Genomic DNA, 19635 nt, shown 5'->3' with positions numbered 1-19635 from the left:
TTCCCAGCTCTTGTGCAGCCTTGCTGGCAGTGTCCAGACTGCACACTCTACCACCACCCTGACCACAGTATTAGTGGGCAGTTCTTGTACTCTGCTGGAACAAACCCAGATTGACAGCACACACTGTATTCTGTAAAACCAAGAAACAGAGCAGTTTGAAGTCTTGTTCTTCATTACCACACAAGACTATCAGGAGGGACCTGAAAGCAAAAATAGTGGTACTGGTTTATGTAAGAAAGCCATTATTCCAAGTGGAAAACAGAGCCAAACCAGGCAAGTGTTCTGAGCCCAGGACAAGAGAGCTTTTCAGGCTGGTGACTGCCAGCACTGTCTCCAACCACTTGTGAAACAATTGCTTTTTCCTGTCCCATTTTACACCATTTCAAAAGAGGCTATCTCGTGGATTTTCAAAAGGGCCTAATACATTTTTGATAACTTCTTGAGTAAACATTTCTTCATTATTCAGCTAAGCACTTAACAGTTACTAATTACTATTAAGTAGTAGGTTAGTAATAGTAAGTTGATAAATAACTGGAGGTTTTTTCTTGTAGGAACCACTACCTGATCATAGCCTTTACATACCAACATCTGCTACTTGCTCAGTAGTTGAAAAATAAGCTGCCCCAGTTGCAGGCAGCTGCACTGTTTTTCATACTGCTGCACTGGTTGTTTATAGTCTACAAACACAGTCTGAGGAAGCACACAGGGACACCTCCAGGAATTCACAGAGATGACAGCTCTGCCATAGCAGAAGCCAGGTAACTGTGCTAACAGATGTGTACCAATAACTGTGTCTCATCATTAGAAAATAGCAGCCTGGTCTTGTACCTTGCAAAACCAGCACTATAAACTGATTAAAGTTGACACTGAAAGCACATGCCAGAGGAAGGGCTTGTTTTGAATTTTCAGTGATCAATTTATATTTTAAGTGCAGATTTCAGCAGTGCCTTTGCAGCTGTATTAAATCGGTTACAACAGGACCATTTTATAAAAGAAAATGTATTTTTCTTCTAGAGACATACCTAGGGATTAAAACACTTCCTCTTTATAATCCCCATGAAGCAGTCTTTTGCTGGAAACACTGTTTCCTTCAGGTGAGGATTTAGGCAACATCTACAAGTACCCTGAAGTTTGTGTTTGCAAACAATGCAGGAGAGAGAACTGAAGTTCCATCCACTGATTCACCAGACAGGAGTCCTATGCAGAAATCCTCTTCTGATAGCACGTGGAGTAGCAATTCAGAGAAATCTGATTTGTGATTTAAAGCATCTGTGAAGTTCCACACAGACTTTTTCCTCCAAACATTCCAAGACCATTCCCTTCTTTGCTAGTCAAACATTGTTCAGATGAACTCACGGACAGTAAGATAATATAGTCAAACAGATTTCTTATTCATTAAAATCACATTTAAATAGGAGTGGGAGGGGAAAAAACCCAGCATGCTAGACATTAAAACTAATTACTTTAGTTTTATTAAGGCACTAGTTACATATTAAAGCCATAATCATAGCCTGTTAATAAGGCATCTAAAGGATTTAATAAGGCATCTAAAGGATATTATTTTTGCTTGAAGTACTGATTTACCCTTCCACCAACTGTAAAATTTTGTATTAAAATACAAACGGTGTACATTTCTTCTGATACATTTATTATAGAACTATCAGTGCTATTGTAGTACACTTTTTAGTTAAAATCTTACACGTGCAGTGATTTTTGTTTGGATTGCCTATCAAGAATTCATCATTAATGCAAGCTAACAGTGGGAGGTCCTGGGAAGTGAGAAGCTCAATGGAAATGTTTGAAGATCGCTCCACACTTCGAAGTTATGGGGACATTAAGCTGTGCTCTGTGATATTGCAAGACTTGAATGGATGCATGAAAAAGATTCAAATATCTTTTCAGACGTACCAAGAAAATACACAAGTAAAACAGAAGACAATCGTTGGGACCCTCAGGAGGGCAAGATGTTTCTACCTAACCTCTGTCTCTCTCTCCCTGTATGTCCCCCATCCCCATGCACACTTCTTTCTCTTTTTATTTTCTCTTTTTTTCTATTTTCCTCTTTTACTATTGAATAAAATATATCTCTTTTTTTGCACCAACATTTAACCTCGTTTGGTTTTAATTATGTTCTTGGGTATATTTTGAACCTTCAAAGTTCTTTCTGTTTTATATATACTTAGTTTTCTTTGCTCTTCTGGGTTTAAACCGGATCATAACAATCTGGAACACGATTTTGATACAGAATCAGTTAAAACCCCAAATATTTCAAATAATTGTAGAGCACGTCACTGGGTTGTTATACACAGGGAAAAAATACAGATAAGAAACTATTCAAAAGACCATACTGTAAATTCTAGGCAAAAGCGAAAGCTTTAGAGCCTGCAGTAAACCTTATTTCTTGGTTACATGAAGAAAATCCCCAAACTCTTCAGACTCTGTTATGCCCTCATGAAGAAGGGGGAAGTGGCTGGTTGGTCGTGCAGCTCTCTCTGAAAAAGCCAAATTTAGACCTCGAGGTGTAACCCCCGGGGGTGGAGGGGGAACCTGTAGGGAGCAGCTTCAGCTGCTTCGGGGCTACCGCTGCCCACAGCCGCTTTCCTCCCTCCACGCCGAACAGGAGCAGCGCCTGTCTCCACGGGGCGCAGAGAGCGGCGGCACTGCACGGAGAACCCCGAGGCGGCTCTTTTGTTCCCGACAGGCCGAGCAGCTGGAGCGCTCCCCGTGCCCACGGAGCGCCCCGGTGCCGGGCTTGCCGCCTCCCGCTTGCTCCCGGCAGGGCGGGCTCTCCCGCGGGAAGCGCCCGGGCAATCCCGCCCGGCCCCGGCCGCTCTCCGCCGCCCCGCCCCGCTCAGGGCCCGCCGGGCCCGGGCGTGGAGCGGCGCGGAGGGGCGGGGACGGGGCCGCTCCTCCCGCCGGGCGAGGGAGCTGGGCCGCTGCCTCTGCGAGCGGGAACCGGCGGGAGCGGGGCGGCCCCGCCGCAGGTACCGAGGGGGAGCGGGGCGGCCGCGGAGCGCTCGCTGCCCGCCTCGCCTGGCGGCCGCGCCTCCCTCGCTGCCCGCGCTCGGGCGGGACGGGACGCGCTTGGGGCAGCGCCCGCCTGGCCGCCTTCAAAACTTGCCGTGCTGGAGGCGGCCGGAGCGAGGAGAGGAGGGTCGAGTGAGGCGCCGCGGCAGCCGCCTGCCCCCATCGCCTGCCCAGCGAGGGAAGGCAGAGCCGCCCGGGCTCTTCTCGCAGTAGCGGGAGGAGCGCCCGCCCACCGCGGCGGGAGGCGGGGCCGGGCCGGGTTGGCGGGAGCCGGCACTGAGGGCTGCGGGCTCGGACCCGTGCCCGGCGCGGTCCCGGTGCCAGGCAGCGGCGGGGCGGAGGTTTCCCTGCCTGAGCTCGGGAGCCGCGCCCCGTCCCGCCTCGCCTGGCTCCGCGATGGGCTTCTCCCAGGGACAGCCAAAGTTTCCCGCCCGGCGCGCCGCCGTGTGACCGGCTCCCCCGCCTCGCCCCGCGCAGGGACACCATGGTGCTGAGCGCCGACCAGGTGAGCCTCATCGGGCAGGTGTTCGAGTCCTACGTGCTGGAGCACCACAGGGACGAGATCCTGGGCATCCTGAGGGAGGCGGACGACCAGGCGCACTACCCCGTCGTCGTCGACGCCTTGACGCTCTTTGAGACCAACATGGAGATCGGCGAGTACTTCAACGCCTTCCCCAGCGAGGTGCTGCCCATCTTCGACAGCGCGCTGCGCCGGGCCGCGCTGGCAGCGCTGCAGGACTGCGCCGACCCCGCTCGGCTCAGCCTCAAGCAGAACCTCCACGCCAGGGTCTCGGGTGAGTGGCGGGACGGGGGCTGCAGCGAGCTGCGCCTCCCGGCCAGCAGTGCCAACATTTCTTGGCTCTTCAGCGAAGCTGCCAAAAATTTCCTTTCTCTGTAAGAAACTATCGGGGCGCCACGAAATGAGCGAGTTTAATTCTTGCCGTATCTTTGTTTGAAGCACTAGGAAATCCTTAGTGTTTATTAAGCAGCGAAGGACACGTGCAAACACGTGGATGCGTGTAGACCAACTCCCAAAAGAAAATCTGTGGCCATCTGCGTGCGGTGGTGGGTGTCTCTCGCTGGGTCAGGGCTTAGGCTAAAGCATTTCCAGGGCAAAGACTCCTCAAAGCATCAGGTGGTCTTACATTATTTCTTTTAGGCAGAAGGTGTAGAGAGAAGAAAAAGAATGAAGGAAAAAGAAAGTCCTGGAAAAAATTTTAGGGGAAGATGTATAGTTCCTAAGTTTTACTGCAGGAATTTCCCTACAGTGACAGTTGGCTCCCAGTCCTTATTGGCTCCAGCTATCTTCCAGAAGAGGCAAAGTCTAAATTTTGAGTTTTCTTGTCATAAAATTGGAATGATCTTTTGGAAGGTGTGATCATTAGTGGAAGATACAGTATTTTTTTCACTGCAAGATGATATATCATTATTCCTTATTATTGGGAAATTTTTAGTAGCTTTGAAGTTTGGTAAATGTGCAATGCAGGTTTCTGGGGTTGAAATGTCTTTTTTGCCTGTTGTGGGAAACTGGGTCAGCAGTAGCACTGTCCCTTCTGGTCATTTCTGATAATAACAATTTGGAGCAATAATAGTCTGCAAAGCCAAGAGCTGGCAGCCTGTGTTTCCCTCCCCTGCCCTGTTGTGGAGTGGATTATGATCATTCAGTCTTTTGGCAGCTTAAATTTGGATAAATCACAGTTGTTAAATAGGCCAGTGTTTCATTCCACTGAGCTTCCATAAAAATGTTGTAATGACAACATACATTTCAGAAGTATATTTAGCCTGTGGTATTGGGGTGCTGAGGAGCTTGTACACAGCTACTGAATATGTGAGGCAAAGGGATGGCCTCTGGGCTGGACTGAAATTTGACCTCGGGCACCTTCCTGTACTTTCCGGTACCTATGAAAACTTTCCTTCTAGTGTTCTGAGATGCATTTACATCATTCAGGGCTTCAGCATGAAAAAAGACTCCAAGTGTGATTATTTGAAAAGCTGACAGGAAGTATGAGAAGGAATACAGCAAGGAGAAATGATCTCTACATGAGTAGTGGTGTTCTTAAGACATTCTTTTCCCTCTTATCAGCCTCTTGCTGGAGCTGATCATTCTTCCCACAGTGATGTTTTGTCTAAATATTCCCTTATCAACGTCCAGCAAAATTAGCCCCTTTGATCAAATGGTTTTAATAACTGATAAAGCAAGCCTGACTGATCACTGACAGAAGAATTCAGTCAGCAGACTCACAGATAATTCCACCCCTAAGCTGGAGAGAAGTTGGTGAAGAACAGGGGGAGTTATGCTTGAGAGATTCAGCTGGGTCAATATAACATCTGTCCACGGAATTTGGTTGATGTTGTGTTAACCACTGAAAGGCTCGCTGCAGAAGAAACAAAAGAAATAACCTAAATTTTCTATAGCCTTTTTTCGACCCAAATTTTCCCATGATACTGTTACCTTTTCAGTAGATAATGAGTTCTTGACTACCTTCAGGATTCTCATCTTGGAGTGCCACTTCCCATTCCCATGTCAGATAAGGAGGGAATGAGTGCACTATTCTTGGTGGGAGCAGCAGGCAACAACCAGGAGTGTGGGTGATGGTAACTGTGTGTCAGGCTTGGAATTCAGTGAGGAAAAGTGATTTTGCATACACCAGATGTAAGAAACAATCTCAACACCTTCTACCAATATGGACAGGTCATGTAGGGGTTCAGAAAAGGATTGAAGGAGTGTGGATATGCAGTAATTAATAATGAATGATTAGGCTGCTTTCACTGAAGAAAGTAAAAGATAAAGTTTATTACCTGAATTTTAGTATTGCAGGAATTTGTTTGTATAGCTTCTGCTTTTTGCTGCAAATCCATGAAATTATTTTTCCTTACTTATCATTAGCTTGAGTACCACAGTGTCTGTTACTGAAAGCCAAGCTGCTTCTGATATTTTCTAATAGCTTTTTTTGACTAATACAATAAAGTTGATTCAAAGAGGCACATGCTCAAAGTTTGTCAAGCAGTCTAGTATGATCAGAATGAAGGCTCTTTTCGTCACATTTAGATTCTTGTCTCTTCGAAATTCACAGATGATCATCATACATCCTGACAACAGTGCTGCAGCTCTCTCTAGTGTAAGATGTGATGCTTTTTGCAAAGCTTTTTCAGGGGCAGCAATACTGAAGTAAGAAAAAAAAATCCAAAACAGGTGGAGAAATAACGGATATTTTCCCCTGAACTGACTAGAAATGCAAATCTGTGGTAGAATGAAAATTTCAGCAGGCTCGGTAGAACATTTAAATGGCTTTATTAGAGTCAAACAGAAAAAAATGTTTGCAGTTTTACAAAATACTTCCTTTTCCTGATTATTTAATTCCACTTCTTCTATTTTATTCTCTTTCCTTTTAAAAATAGTTTAATAGTTAAAAATATTTTTGAACAAAAGCAGAAAGTCAAGTGTTCGTTAAAAACATCAAACCAGAATGTTTCTACATGGCTGAAATAAGGAATTTGGGTTTTAAAACACTGAAATAAATATGGCATCTTTTTTGTCTTTTTTTTTTAGCAGCCAAAACCACTGAAAAGATTTGACCTAAATGCACAAATAGTTTCAGTCCACTTAGAAACATCATTTCCTAGCAGATTTGTAGTTTTACAGCTCTGTTTCCTAGCTCTGTTTTGGAAGTAAAGCTAAGAAATTAATTTAAGTTTTTAATAATTAGTATCTTGTAGTTCCTAAGTAATTTTTGAATAGGCAATATTTTGCTCAGGTGAGTGTTCCAACACCACTTATTTTTATAAAGAACTTGTAGATCGTTGAGATTAATCTTCTGAGGATTTCAGCCACTCTGGTGATTTCAGCCAAGTGATGGGTGGGATCAGCACATGACTGAACTGGCTGCTGGGATGGAATTAAAGGAGAGCAAGTGGAAAGTGCTCTGTCACTATGCATTTGAATGTACAGGTGAATTTGTTTTGGCTGTGTTCATAACCCCTTTACATTCTTTTCATGCTGTCTTCCTTGTGCTTGAGGTTTACTGGCTTGCAGTGTGGATTTAAGGTCAAATGCTCTCTGACTATGAGTTTGCTTAGACTTGAGAATTCACACAAGATTAGGAGCTACACCTGTTCAACTGCAGGAATAACGCTGAACCACAATTAAGCAGCATAGCTAAAAATTTGTCATTCAGATAAACCAGTTGTAGAATAAATGGCATCTGCAAAAAAGCCATCTGAATTAATACAGATATGAGAACATCAGGATCTATTTCCATGAACAGAAACTGTTCATGGCTATTCACCCCTCGGCAAGAGTGGGAGAATAAAATGGCAACAATTTCAGCTAGTGCTCAGTGTCTGACGATTTCCACCATCTGAGGACAATGAATCAGATTTATGGTACAACAGATGACTAGTTGAATCATGTTTATGAAACAGTAATAACAGTGGCTACTGTTCATATGTCTGGCATGTTTTCTAGTCTTTCTGTTTAACTGCATTGTAAGTCCTTGTTTGATAAGCATAGCCTTATGCTGCACATATTTTTGTCTCACAGGTTTGCCTGTTTGCCCAGAGTTGACTCGAGAGCACATTCCTAAATCCAAGGATGTGGGACACTTCTTGTCTGTGACTGGCACTGTCATACGTACCAGCTCAGTGAAGGTTTTGGAGTTTGAGCGGAGTTACATCTGCAACAAGTGCAAGCACGTGTTTGTTGTCAAGGCTGACTTTGAGCAGTACTATACGTTCTGCCGTCCAGCAGCCTGTCTCAATGAAGAAGGCTGCAACTCAACCAAGTTCACGTGTCTCTCTGGAACAACCTCTTCTCCTACCTGCTGCAGGGACTATCAGGAAATCAAAATTCAGGAACAGGTAAGGAAAAAAAAAACACACATGGACAAAAGGGGAAGGTATTGAAGTATGGATGTCTACTGTTGTTTAAAACAAATGCCCGAGAAGACCTAAAGAAGCCAGGCAACTCATTGGTCAGAGATTTCCAGCCAAAGAGTTAAAAATTAGGCCAACATGTAGACCGGATTTCTGTTATTGAATAATGGATAATTGGATATCCATTTAATATTGTACAAAACACCAGCAGTCAGTGAATAGACGAAATTTCCATAGATGAAATTCCATTCCACGTTGAATCCTTATAACACCAAATGTGCATTGTTTTCTCTAAGCACTTCCTGTGTAAGGTGCTGATGTTCAACACTGGTTCTGAGGATTAAAGCTAGCCCAATGTTTGCCAGGGCCAGCCCAGTGTTAGCTGTGCAGTCTGGTCAGTACATGGTGTCTGCAAGTGTTCTTCCCTTCAGCCAGTATTGAACTCAACAGTTATTGCATTTGTCATCCTTACAGAACCTGCACACAGAATTTGTGTTTGTTTTCTAAAGGTAACCCTGTGTGGAAGTACAGACAAGGTGGAGGAGAAATGTGTGAAGTTAGAAATTAAGGTCTTAAAAGTTCAGAATACCAAAAAAATGTAAGGGAATAAAACTTTCTAGGAAATAAGCCCTATATTGCATGAACATACAATGATTGTTTCTGATGTATGGAAAATCTCTATAACTTGTATTTTGTTATACTGTGTGACACACAGCTCTCACTGGTAGGAAGGATTTTCAGCAGCATGGGCTTACTAAAAACAGTAAAGTTAAACTAGGAGTGAATTTCCCTTGTGTTTCCTACTGAACTCTGCAAATAACTGTGCATTTTCTATCAGGACTGACAGTGATGTGAACTGCCTGTGGCCATTTAGATAATACAAAAGAGTGAATTAACCTTCCTAGGCACCAGAGAGTGAATGCATTTAGAATTCTAGCATGTATGACTTGTGCTTCAAAATGAAAAGGTACTTTTGACTGTTGTTCTTGGCCAGTGGATACTCTCAAAACTATTGCAAACTCTATGTGGAAATGGAAAGATTGTTGGTTGGAACTGTGACAAGATTGCACAGACTTTGCCCTGGAGAAAAGAAAAAGAATTACAGGAGTTACTGGCATGTTTGTAAATATATATTTGGGGTTTCCTGTTTTTGATTTAATCCTTGACACCTAGGTGTAAACTTAAACTGTCAAGTCATGGTTAAATACCAGAAAAATACAGAGAATATTCTCTCAGTATCTGCTTCAGTGAAAAGTTAGATAACCCATGCACATGCTTCAGTACCCAAAGTCAACTTTACATATTGAGGAAGTATTTAGTAATAACTCAAATTATAATAATAATAAAAAAAAGAAGAAAAAAAGAAAAAAAAGATGAGGTCTTTCAAATTACCTCTTTTAGTGAGTTTTCTTCTCAAGATACTGAAATCACACAAGATCTCCCAGCACTGAGCACCTGCTAATTTAATACCCAATCCCATTTCCATTAATATCAGCATTAAACTTTCTTTGTTAAGTTCAGGGCAGCATTGACATCCTTACTGTAAATTTTGTGATAAAAAGCAGAAACTGACCTCAGTTCCAGGAAAGGACTGTAGGCCAGAGCAGCCATAAATTAAAGGCTTTTGAAAGGTGCAGTTCTTAAGAAGTGCTTTTCCTTCCCATCACCCAGGTTCAGAGGCTGTCTGTTGGAAGCATCCCTCGTTGCATGGTGGTTGTTCTGGAAGATGATTTGGTGGACAGTTGCAAGTCTGGTGAGGCTATAGCATGAGTTACCTGTGTTTGTACCCACAAGCATTTTTTGTTTTCCATTTGAGCTGAATCTCTTGTCAAGTGGCTGTCAGTGCAGGGGGCTACTCCAATGAGATGTGTTCTCTGTCACGTTGCTGTTTCAGGCTGAACGTTTAACGTGGCAGCTGATGCTTGTTCTAGAAAATGTCATGCACCCCCAGGCCCCATCTTGACTGTTTGACAGATCAGTTTCAATAAGTAACATGTCATGACATACAGAAAGTACATTAAATCTTGTTAGTGTAGATCACCAAACCTCCCCAGGAGATTGGGTTACACAGTGTGAGGTGCCCCTCTGTATGTCTGGAGAGCCAGGAAACCTGACCTCCTATCTAAGGAGTACTGCAGGTGGAAAAAGCTACTTGGCATTCAAAGGAGTAGCTAATTGGCAGGAGAATGAATTAAGAGTAGACTAAAAATACTCAGATAGGCACATTTCCACAAGAAATTAATTTGTGGTTGTACTTTTTCAGAAGAACACTCTCCTCAGAATGTTAACAAGTGATTGTGGGGTTCATCACAAAGGTTACCAGATGCCAAATAACTTTTGACTAATTTTTTTTGTATAATCAATCTAATTGAAAAAGCTTCTACAGTTTACCAGGAATTCCTCTCTTCTAATAGAGGAGGCAAGCAGAGCTAAATCTTTAAGATTTCAACTCCCTTAAATAGAGGTGAAAAGACATAACAACTTCCTACCACAGACTTCAACAGTCTGTCTTATTTTTTTTTTTAGACTTCCAGTTACTGCAGGAAGTTTTGCTTTTTGTTGTGCGATTTTTTTTTTTAACCTTGTTAACTGTACCACAAGATTTGGATCACATTATTGTGCCTTACAGCTAGCTGAAGTGCCTGCATGTCTCAAGTCAGATGTGATTTTACTAATTTTTTGTTGTTACCTCTAGGAGATGACATCACAGTGTATGGAGTGGTAATGCAGAGGTGGAAACCTTTCCACGAGGGTGCACGCTGTGACTTGGAGCTTGTTTTGAAGGCCAACTATGTTAAAGTGAACAATGAGCAGCTAGCAGGGGTTGTAATTGATGAAGAAGTTCGCAAGGAATTTGAAGACTTCTGGGAAAAGCATAGGAATGATCCTTTAGCAGGTTAGTAGTTAAAAGCTTTTAAGTAGGGCACTTGATTGTATAGAGATGAAATTAGGAGTGAAAATACAGTGACTGAACACATTTCCCCCCCTTATCCTTTTCCTATCTCATCCCCCATTCATCAAGAATATATTTTTCCTCTACAAGAATGTGAAATTCTTACTTTAATATTGCAGGGGTGGAGGTGGAAGGAAGTACCAAACTTATGCATTGAACTCCATTCTTTGAGCTTTCTATTCAGGTCTTTCTTGGAACATTTATTAACAAGAAATGAGAAAGAATTCAAGTATCAGAGGGGAAAAAAAAAGAGAGAAGTGCTTTATAAACAAGAAAGAAGAAGCATACTTCTCCTTAGAATAAATAGAGTGGACCAGATCTGCCTTTAGTCAGCCCTGCTGTTGCCTCTGGGGCAAGAGAGCTGACACACAGTCTCTGCATCCCAATGTAAGCTCTGAATGTTTACCATAGGGATTAGCACATCCTATCTGTAATGTAACTCCTGGATGCCTAGGCCCTTGAGTTAGGTGCAGGGGAGCCTCCCAGTTCACAGTGGCTTCCAGAACAGTCAGTGTTCAGTATGCTGGCTCCTAAACTTACCATGGTCCAGAGTCAACCACCTTGGAATTACCAGAAGGTTGGTCTGGAACTCTGTCCCTCTCCATAATCTGAGTGCCTTCCTCCTCAACTGCAGAAGCTCAATGGGCTTTTTAGGGTCTCCATCCCTGAACTTTATTGACACTCTGCCTTGTAAAAACCTGGAAAAGGTTTAGCCTTTCTTCTTTAAAGACAAACAGGAGGAAAAGCAGGTGGCAACCTCCCTGAAATGAGCCTGCTCACAATAAGAAAGTGCAGATCCTGTCAATGGCAAAGATTCTTCAGAACTGCATTTCCTGGCAAGCAATGTAATTGCTAGCTTCTTGCTTGCTTTCCTGCTGTTTGGAATGATAACATTTCTTCCTTCTGCTGTTCGGAATGAGAATATTTCTTATCACTCTCATTAGAATTGTTCAGAAAGTAACTCAGGATCTTCTTTGAAGCTCCCTTTCAGTCTTTCATTCTCAGGACAATTTTTGGAAGCCTGCAGGGAGCAATGTGATTTTATCTAATATTACCCATTCTGAACAAATAAATATGAAGTCACTACAAGAAAGTTGAGGTGGAAATTAGAATACACCCTGACTGCCCAAGGTGTCTGTTTCAGGCTGTTTGTCTGAATTTGAATTGAAATTGAGGGCAGAAGTCAAATCTGACTAAGGAGTCTGAGGCCACAGAATGTGTGTACCTGTACTGTTTTTCAAGAGATAATGATAGGTGCTACTGCATTTTATGTCAGTCACTTAATGATGCTAACTCCTAACTGTGGGGTTAAATCTTCAGCTGTGTGTGGCTGAACAATGTTCTTAAAATTTCACTTTTGGATGGACAAAGATGTGTGAATTCCTTCAGAAGACTTCCAGATACCTTAAGTAATCCATTGAGTGCCTATATTTTGCCAGTACCATGTACTTGCATCTAGATTTAAAATATGAAGTTAAGCTCTCAAAATGGGTCACTCTTTTATTCCCTAGCAATGGAAGTAACACGTGGCATATAACCTGAGACCCTTTATGTGCTGGTAGTGTCAAAATCTCAAAGAACAGAATTAATCCTGTTACATATCTTCCACACCATCAGCATTTTCAGAGCAGATTGAAATATTCTGCTGCTGGAAAGAATGTATTGTAGGGAGGAGGAGAGGGACCTGTGACACAGAAGGATCAAAGGAGAAGGAAGGTAACAATGAGGGAATGAGCACACTATGTCTGCGCAGGTTTAAGGCAAAATAAGTATTAGAAGTTTTCTTAGTTTTCTTAAACACACCTGTTTTTAAGGAGACATTTTGAAATCTGTAAACTTCTAGGTCTCGTAGCTTTTACACTTGTAAATGTGGAACAAAAGAATTTGCATGATGACATTTCATTAGTGCCTTTTATCTTGCTATCCACACCATACATTCCTTAAAATGCAATAGGATTTGCTTTGCTGCTTGTGGTTGTGATTTACCTAACTTCTCTATAATGTAGTTTGGATCAAACAACTGCTCTAGGTCCCATTCAAAAAAAAAAAAAAAAAAAAAAAAAAAAAAAAAAAAAAAAAAAAAAAAAAAAAAGAGAGAGAGAGAGAGAGAAATCTTCATACCCTACTCTTCTTGCCCAAATTACTTGTCAGTGTACATGGGAGTCTATGGGAAACCAAGTTTTAACTCTGCTGAGTTCTATTTTTGCTCCTGTTTTAGGGAGGAATGAAATTTTGGCTAGTTTATGTCCTCAAGTTTTTGGATTGTACCTGGTGAAGCTGGCTGTAGCCATGGTGCTTGCTGGTGGTGTGCAGAGGACTGATGCTGCTGGAACTCGAACCAGAGGTTTGTATTGTTTCTGACAGTATCACATCCTTTGTAGCAGTCATTCCCATCCCTGTCCTCACTCACATCCCACCCACCCTTCCAAAATCAAACCAGTAAGAAGTTGGAGGTATAACCATCCCATTTTCTTGAGTGAGAACGAGTTTTATCAATTGTGACTATTCTTCCAAAATCTCATAAGTTAAAGTAGGTGTCTAGACTTTTCTTTTTATTTTAATGTTTCCCAAATAAAACCCAATAGAAGCTGACTTTCAGGTTTCCATTAGGTAGAATATTAAAGGCAGCTGTTTTATCTAAAACATCTCACTTTTTATTGTATAAGTGACGTTCTGAAATTATTTCTAGTAGAATATTCCCAGCAGTATTTGGCATCAAAGGATGGAATCTTAATGTTTCCTTAATGCAGATCACTATAGTACATTAAAAGGAAAAATTAAAGGATTCATTTTACTTCCTAATGCCAGACTTTTCCATCTGTGATTGTCAGCACATCTCACTTAGTCTTGTAACTCCAAGTTACCTGCCTGCTGATTCTCCTTCTGTTGTTATTAGATGGCAAATATGCCATGTGCCAGGTGGTACACAGGTCATAATCTATGTAGGTCATAATAATTTTTAAAAGTATGTCTCTGTATACAAAGACAGGATCTTCTTAATGCTCCAACAGCTAAATAAAATTATAGACTTTATATTTGAATCAAAGTTGTATTTTGTAGAACACAATGAAAACATTTTAGAGCTCTTTACTGAGATTGTAGTAGCCAAATTATTTACTTCTGTAATTTCATTGTTATGAAATTACGAAGTTGTGTAACTGTTGGAAAGAATTAATTAAGCAAAACAGCCCGCTGATTTCATTAGTCCGTTTTAGAATAATTTAAATAACTGACTAGTGGAATGGTAACTAAAACCTGGTATCCTTCTGTTTCATATCCAAGAATGAGCTGAATCTGAGAAATGAGCATTCTAAAATGGAAGAACTCATATCACAGGAAGTGTGTCAAATACCTGCTAATACTTCACAAATACTTCGTTGTAAATCTTTGTGTCTAGATGACTTTATTAAACAATGTATTTATCACACCAAATAAATAGTGGAGAATTACATATTTTAATGTGTATATAGTGCTAAATTTTAGGTGACTATGACAAGTATTATTTTGTGTTGATGTTTGTCTGTATATAACCTGTCTACTCTTACATCACTGTTTTCCCCCAAGGTGAATCACATCTTCTGTTGGTTGGAGACCCAGGTACAGGGAAATCTCAGTTCCTCAAGTATGCAGTCAAGATTATGCCACGCTCTGTGCTTACAGCAGGGATTGGGTCTACAAGTGCAGGTATGTGCTGCTTCAGCTGTAACAGGTTATCTCTGCGCTCAAGTATGTTTATACAGAAGCCTTCTATGTATGTGAACATACATGCTCAGGTTGTTGTGAGCACAGTTGAAGCAGAGAACTGCTGTGGAGGCATATGAGGCCTGATCTGACTCTGCAGTCCTGCCCCTTTGTCTGTATCCATGAAGGACTGTGGTGAGTTTCTAGCAGGGAACCTTACAAGCCTCATCCAGAGGCACCTCTTAGTGCTTTGCTAGTGGAGAGTGATCTGGACCTGTATTTTTAGCATTTTCCAGCTATGACAAGTATGACATTTTTCCAGAGCTCAAGCTGTGTGATGAGCTAGCATCATTTGGTTTCTCCTGAACAGATAATCTCCTCTCTTCTGTTCTCTTATGTGTTCTGTCTGAGTGCCAGTTTGATTTCTGTTTTGCTTTCTGGAAATTCACCCCTGTGTTGAGGAATTATTTCTTACTCATGAAGATGGTTTTAAGAGGGTTTCAGAGAGCAAGTGGGGTTTTTTTCTTCTTTTTTTCTCCTTCTTCCTTTTTGTTAAACTTAGGTATGTCCCAGCTGGCTCTGAATGCCAGGCATCTTTGCAAACTCTTTTGGGGACAATGTACAGGATCAGATTACCTCTGCTAATGGCTTTATTTGAACAAATGAATATACTACATGTATGTTCAAAATCACAAGATAATTAGTGTCAAATCCCAGCGTCTCAGCTAGCATGTGTAACTTGAATATTCCTCAGAGAGTGCTGCTTATCATTTTATGTCTGGGAAACAGCATTATTTGTACATGGGAGAACCAGAGGATAAATCTTCCCCAGTTCCACAGATATGTATATACTGAGTCTTCCATATCTGTGGACGTGAAACATGATGTTGAACATACACACTCCTGTGTGCAGGGAACTTGTTCTGAAACACATATGCCTCTGACTTTCCATTCAAACTGCTAACAAGTAGGTCTGCAGAGAAGCCAGAGAAAATTCTGGTTTAGGATAATCTTTTCTCCACTTTTTGTTCTGTGTTAAGAATTGAGAACAGTCTAGATAATTTCAGATTTGCTATGGGACTCACAGTGACCTGGAGTGAAACTTTGCCATGTATTTCAATGTGACTTTGCCCATTTTTGTAAGTAGTGATTTCCTGTGTCAGTTGCTCTTAGTCTCTGATGTTGCTGCTGCCTTCTTCAGATCTCCCTCCCGTGCTTCACCTTCCATATGATCTGATTTCCAGCTCAGCCATGATGGCTGTGTTCAAAGATTTCCCTGAAAACAAATATTGCAGTTTATATGCTTACTGTGGTACATGTTATGTGTGTGTGTGGAAGTGAAGTTTCATCTCATGAAAGGATTGTGTTGGGCCTTTAGGTCATCCATGCTTCATTTAAATATTCCTTATTTTTAAAAAACTTCTCCCAGTCTCTTTTTCCAAAATCTGACAGCAGCACCAAATTTCTGCTTTAGAATTCTTCAGAACCATTATCACAAGTGAAACTTGAGTGCCTGGCAAGTTTTTAACCCTAGTTTAATTTCAGGGAACCTTTCCATGGCTAGAATTGCTGGACTAAGGTATTAATTTCTAGACCAGGAGTTTGCATGTTGTTCAGATTACTGTTTTCTTTGCCTTTCCTGTGCAAGGAGTGTCCTATGAATCTGCTTGTAGCTAGCTGTACCTAACACTGATTGTCGTCAACTTGCTCTCTGTGCAGAAGCTTCAAATTAGTTTGGAGATTAAACTGCTTTACTTTCCTTGTCACAATTGAACACTTTGAATTACCAGATTCTGTTTTCCCATGAGAGGACAGTCCTAATGCACATTTGCACACTCAACTGTACAAATATTAAATCTCTAAGTTTCACTTTTAGCTAGTTCCTTACTGTATATAAAAAGCAGCCTGAATTGCATTTAATTGCTGGCTCTGGGATTCCAGTCCACATAGGCCAAAAGACACACCTGAGACTGGGTAAACCCTGAATAGCTCCTAAAAGCTGGGTCCCTCATTTAGAGAAAACTACTGGTATCTAACCAGCCTTAAGTAAGATTCTGTGTGCACTGACATACCTTGTTCCCTTTACCCATCTGGTACTATTTTAGGACACAAGCTATTTAACAAGCATTGACTTAGAATTCTGCATCCCAAACTGTGTCATACCAGTTTAACTTGGCTTTCTGTACAAGCATTTATTTGTACCAGGACAGCACATTAACATTGTCAATGTCATTAACATTCTCCTTGTGCCAAAATTCTCTTTCTTTCCTGGTCTACCTTAGGTATTACCCGCTCTGAGATCCACTATGATACTTTGTGCCCCTCTAGTATCATGTGCCTGCTGCAGCCCATTAACCCATACACCCATGACTGGAATTGGCTTGAAGAATTTCAGAAAACAGTGACCTAACTCCTGCAGCTTAATTTGCTGTTGGGCCTCTGCTCTTTCAGTCAGGTTCCTGCCTTCCCCTGCACTTTCTAAACAAAATCTGTGCTGTTTTACCTGATTCAGAAAGTATGACCCAGGAGAAAACCCTGCTTTCTACCTGAAGGTTTTGAAGACATTGATCTTTTCATCTCACCTACAGGCTCAAGTTGCCTGCTTGCCGCAAATAGCTCTTACAAAGGACAGATAATTTGTTCTCTGTTTTGAAAAAATCAGAACTTTACCTCCACTCAGTGAATAAGTTTCTGAGCTTGTTTTATTAAGTTGCCTTTCTTGCAAACACTTAGCAGAAATCTTCTGTTTCAAATTCTCTACAAGTTTAGGAATTAAATGAGGAACCAGGGTTTGTTCCTCCCACATCTCTTTAATGACAGTTGGCAGGCAGACCAACCCACACTCAACAACTCAATGGCAAAAATTTATTTGACCACTGTAGGACTTTGTGATCTGTAAATGAAAGATGGGGGAATCATCTGTCCCACTGTTTTGTTCTGTCTACACTGGGTTTTTTTACCAGTCAGATTTTTTTACCAGGGCCAGGTCATTCTCTCTGACTTGTCTCTCATCTGAGAATCACAGGGAGTCATTCAGCTACCTTTTATTTTTAGAAATTGATACACAGTTTTCCATAAAGATAGACTTAGGGAGGCTTAACAAGATCTCTCTGGGGATTCTCACCTTACTACTGAGTTAAATAAACTGTTTTGCAGTCCCCAGAGGCAAAGTGCTGCTTATGTATATTTGGATGAGATAATCACTAGTTAGAAAATATTTCATTTACCTCTGGAGGTTGAGATTTGCAGTGATCGAGTGGTGTGCAACAGGAACCAATGCATGCCAGTTGCTGGCAAGACTGGAGTTCATGGACATTCAGGCCACAGTCATTCTGCTGCTTGCTAGTGTGTAATTGACTGGTCACATTTCTGAAAATTTGGTTTGGTGTTGCATCCTGCTGCAGATGGATTGCTTAAAGAATTTTTTGAACTGTATTTAGAACAGCTTGCCTAAAAATCTGGGAGACTATCAGCTTTTTCTCCAGCTCTCCAGTTCTGTATAACATGCCTTTCTGAGCTGTGTGACATGCAACTTTCTGGCCTCTCCTCCTACAGCCTCTGCAGAGCCTTGCAAGTACTGCCTTTTTGCTGGGATTTTGCAATGTCTAACACTGTCCATATCATGCCAACAGCACTTTGCTACTGATTTCCTTTGTTTTCATCGAAGGGAACTGACTCAAGGGAAACCACCTCTTTCCTTCTGTCATAGTACACTTTCCCCTGCTAGGCAGGCTTCAGGTGCTAACAGCTGCCTCTTTTCTGATCCATTAGAATCCAATCCAAAGTCACTGACATAAGCCATCCAGCTGTGGTTATAAATAGAGTACGTGGTGTCAATATCCTGAGGTATGCAAGACTCTGAAACTGGAGATATTTTTCCCTCTGTGTAGATCTCCAAACTGTCCCTCTGCCTTCCCTAGTTGATATAAGCCAGAGTAGTGCCAGGAAACCATTTTCCACCATAGATTCATACACTGTCCCTGATAAAGTTAATACAGATGCAGCCTTTAGGTCACTTTTCTCTGATCATCATGTCTACCACGGGATTGTTTTCCTTAATAATGATAATTGTACATGAACTAGAAGTATTTTCTATCAATATGTAACCTGAAAATATTTTCTTGAGAGCATGGCTTCACTGGCTGTTCCTTCAGCAGCTGGGCCTCAAGTTGGAAAGACCTTAGCTCTATAGGAAGTCTACTAAACTTGTTGAAGGAATGAAATTTGAAGCTGTGATCAAATATTGTCAGACACGCCCCATCTGTTACAATGCCCCATCTCTTCTTTAGTTCCCTTAATTTCTTCTCGATAATGCTGTTCCCAGATGGCTTTGTCCTGAGAGCTTGCCTTCACTACCTGCATGACAGAGATTATTTAGCCAAAGAGAGATACCTGTCCTCAAAAATTCTGTTTTTTTTCAAACATCTTCATATCTGAAGGCCCATAGTTAGGTTGGATGGGAAGCACTGCAGGAACAATATCTTGTCATGTTGGTTGAAGGTTTCAGGTCTTACACATTTCTAATCCCTCCAGGACAGCCTTCATCGGACTTTTTCATCCTGCTGTTGAAATGGTAGGCATTTCAAGCAGTTGATTTTTGGATGGATAAAAGATGTCTTCAGCACTCCCTTCACCATACACTGAAGTCCCTCCTTTCCAGTTTAAGTGTAGGTCTGCCCCACTCTTCTACAGAGAAAGGACAAACTGGAAGATACCCTTATTTTGAAAGGCTCGCCTCCTTATCTCATGATGCCGGGGAGGTTTGTGTCAGTTCTGTTCAGCCAGTTCTTCACACTGCTGGTAACATGTAGCTGTTGCCTCTTGCACCTGGTGTAGCACACACACCTCCTTCCTCTGACTTTCCCTAGTCTGCAGTCACAGCCCTCGGGCCATGGACAGTGAGTACCCAGCCATGACCCCAAAACTGCATTACCTAAAGCTGGAAATGTTTAAGTGTATCCTCCCTCCATCTCCTCCTGAAATGACCCCCAAAGTTCCATGTAGAAGCTTTGGGTTTGCCTTTAAGAAAGCCTTCCTAGTGCCTCCAGCTGGCTCTTCCTTACATCATTTTTGCCTAGACCAAAAGTCAAGGAAAAAGCCCT

General features: G+C 41.9%; 1 protein-coding gene across 1 annotated transcript in view; it reads left to right on the top strand.

Annotated features, from left to right (window-relative positions):
- The first annotated feature begins 3511 nt into the window (after positions 1-3511).
- Positions 3512-19635, top strand: part of MCM9 (minichromosome maintenance 9 homologous recombination repair factor) — a 48175-nt gene continuing 32051 nt past the window's right edge. The window contains exons 1-6 of the mRNA XM_066315296.1: positions 3512-3821; positions 7568-7884; positions 9571-9652; positions 10595-10795; positions 13071-13196; positions 14417-14536. Of these exons, the coding sequence (XP_066171393.1) occupies positions 3512-3821; positions 7568-7884; positions 9571-9652; positions 10595-10795; positions 13071-13196; positions 14417-14536 (1156 nt within the window). The remainder of the gene's footprint in view (positions 3822-7567; positions 7885-9570; positions 9653-10594; positions 10796-13070; positions 13197-14416; positions 14537-19635) is intronic.

Source organism: Sylvia atricapilla, chromosome 3 (assembly GCF_009819655.1).
Source record: "Sylvia atricapilla isolate bSylAtr1 chromosome 3, bSylAtr1.pri, whole genome shotgun sequence".
In the NCBI taxonomy this organism is placed as follows: domain Eukaryota; kingdom Metazoa; phylum Chordata; class Aves; order Passeriformes; family Sylviidae; genus Sylvia; species Sylvia atricapilla.
Note: the sequence above shows the minus strand (reverse complement) of the source record. Positions and strands in the feature narration are given on the sequence as shown.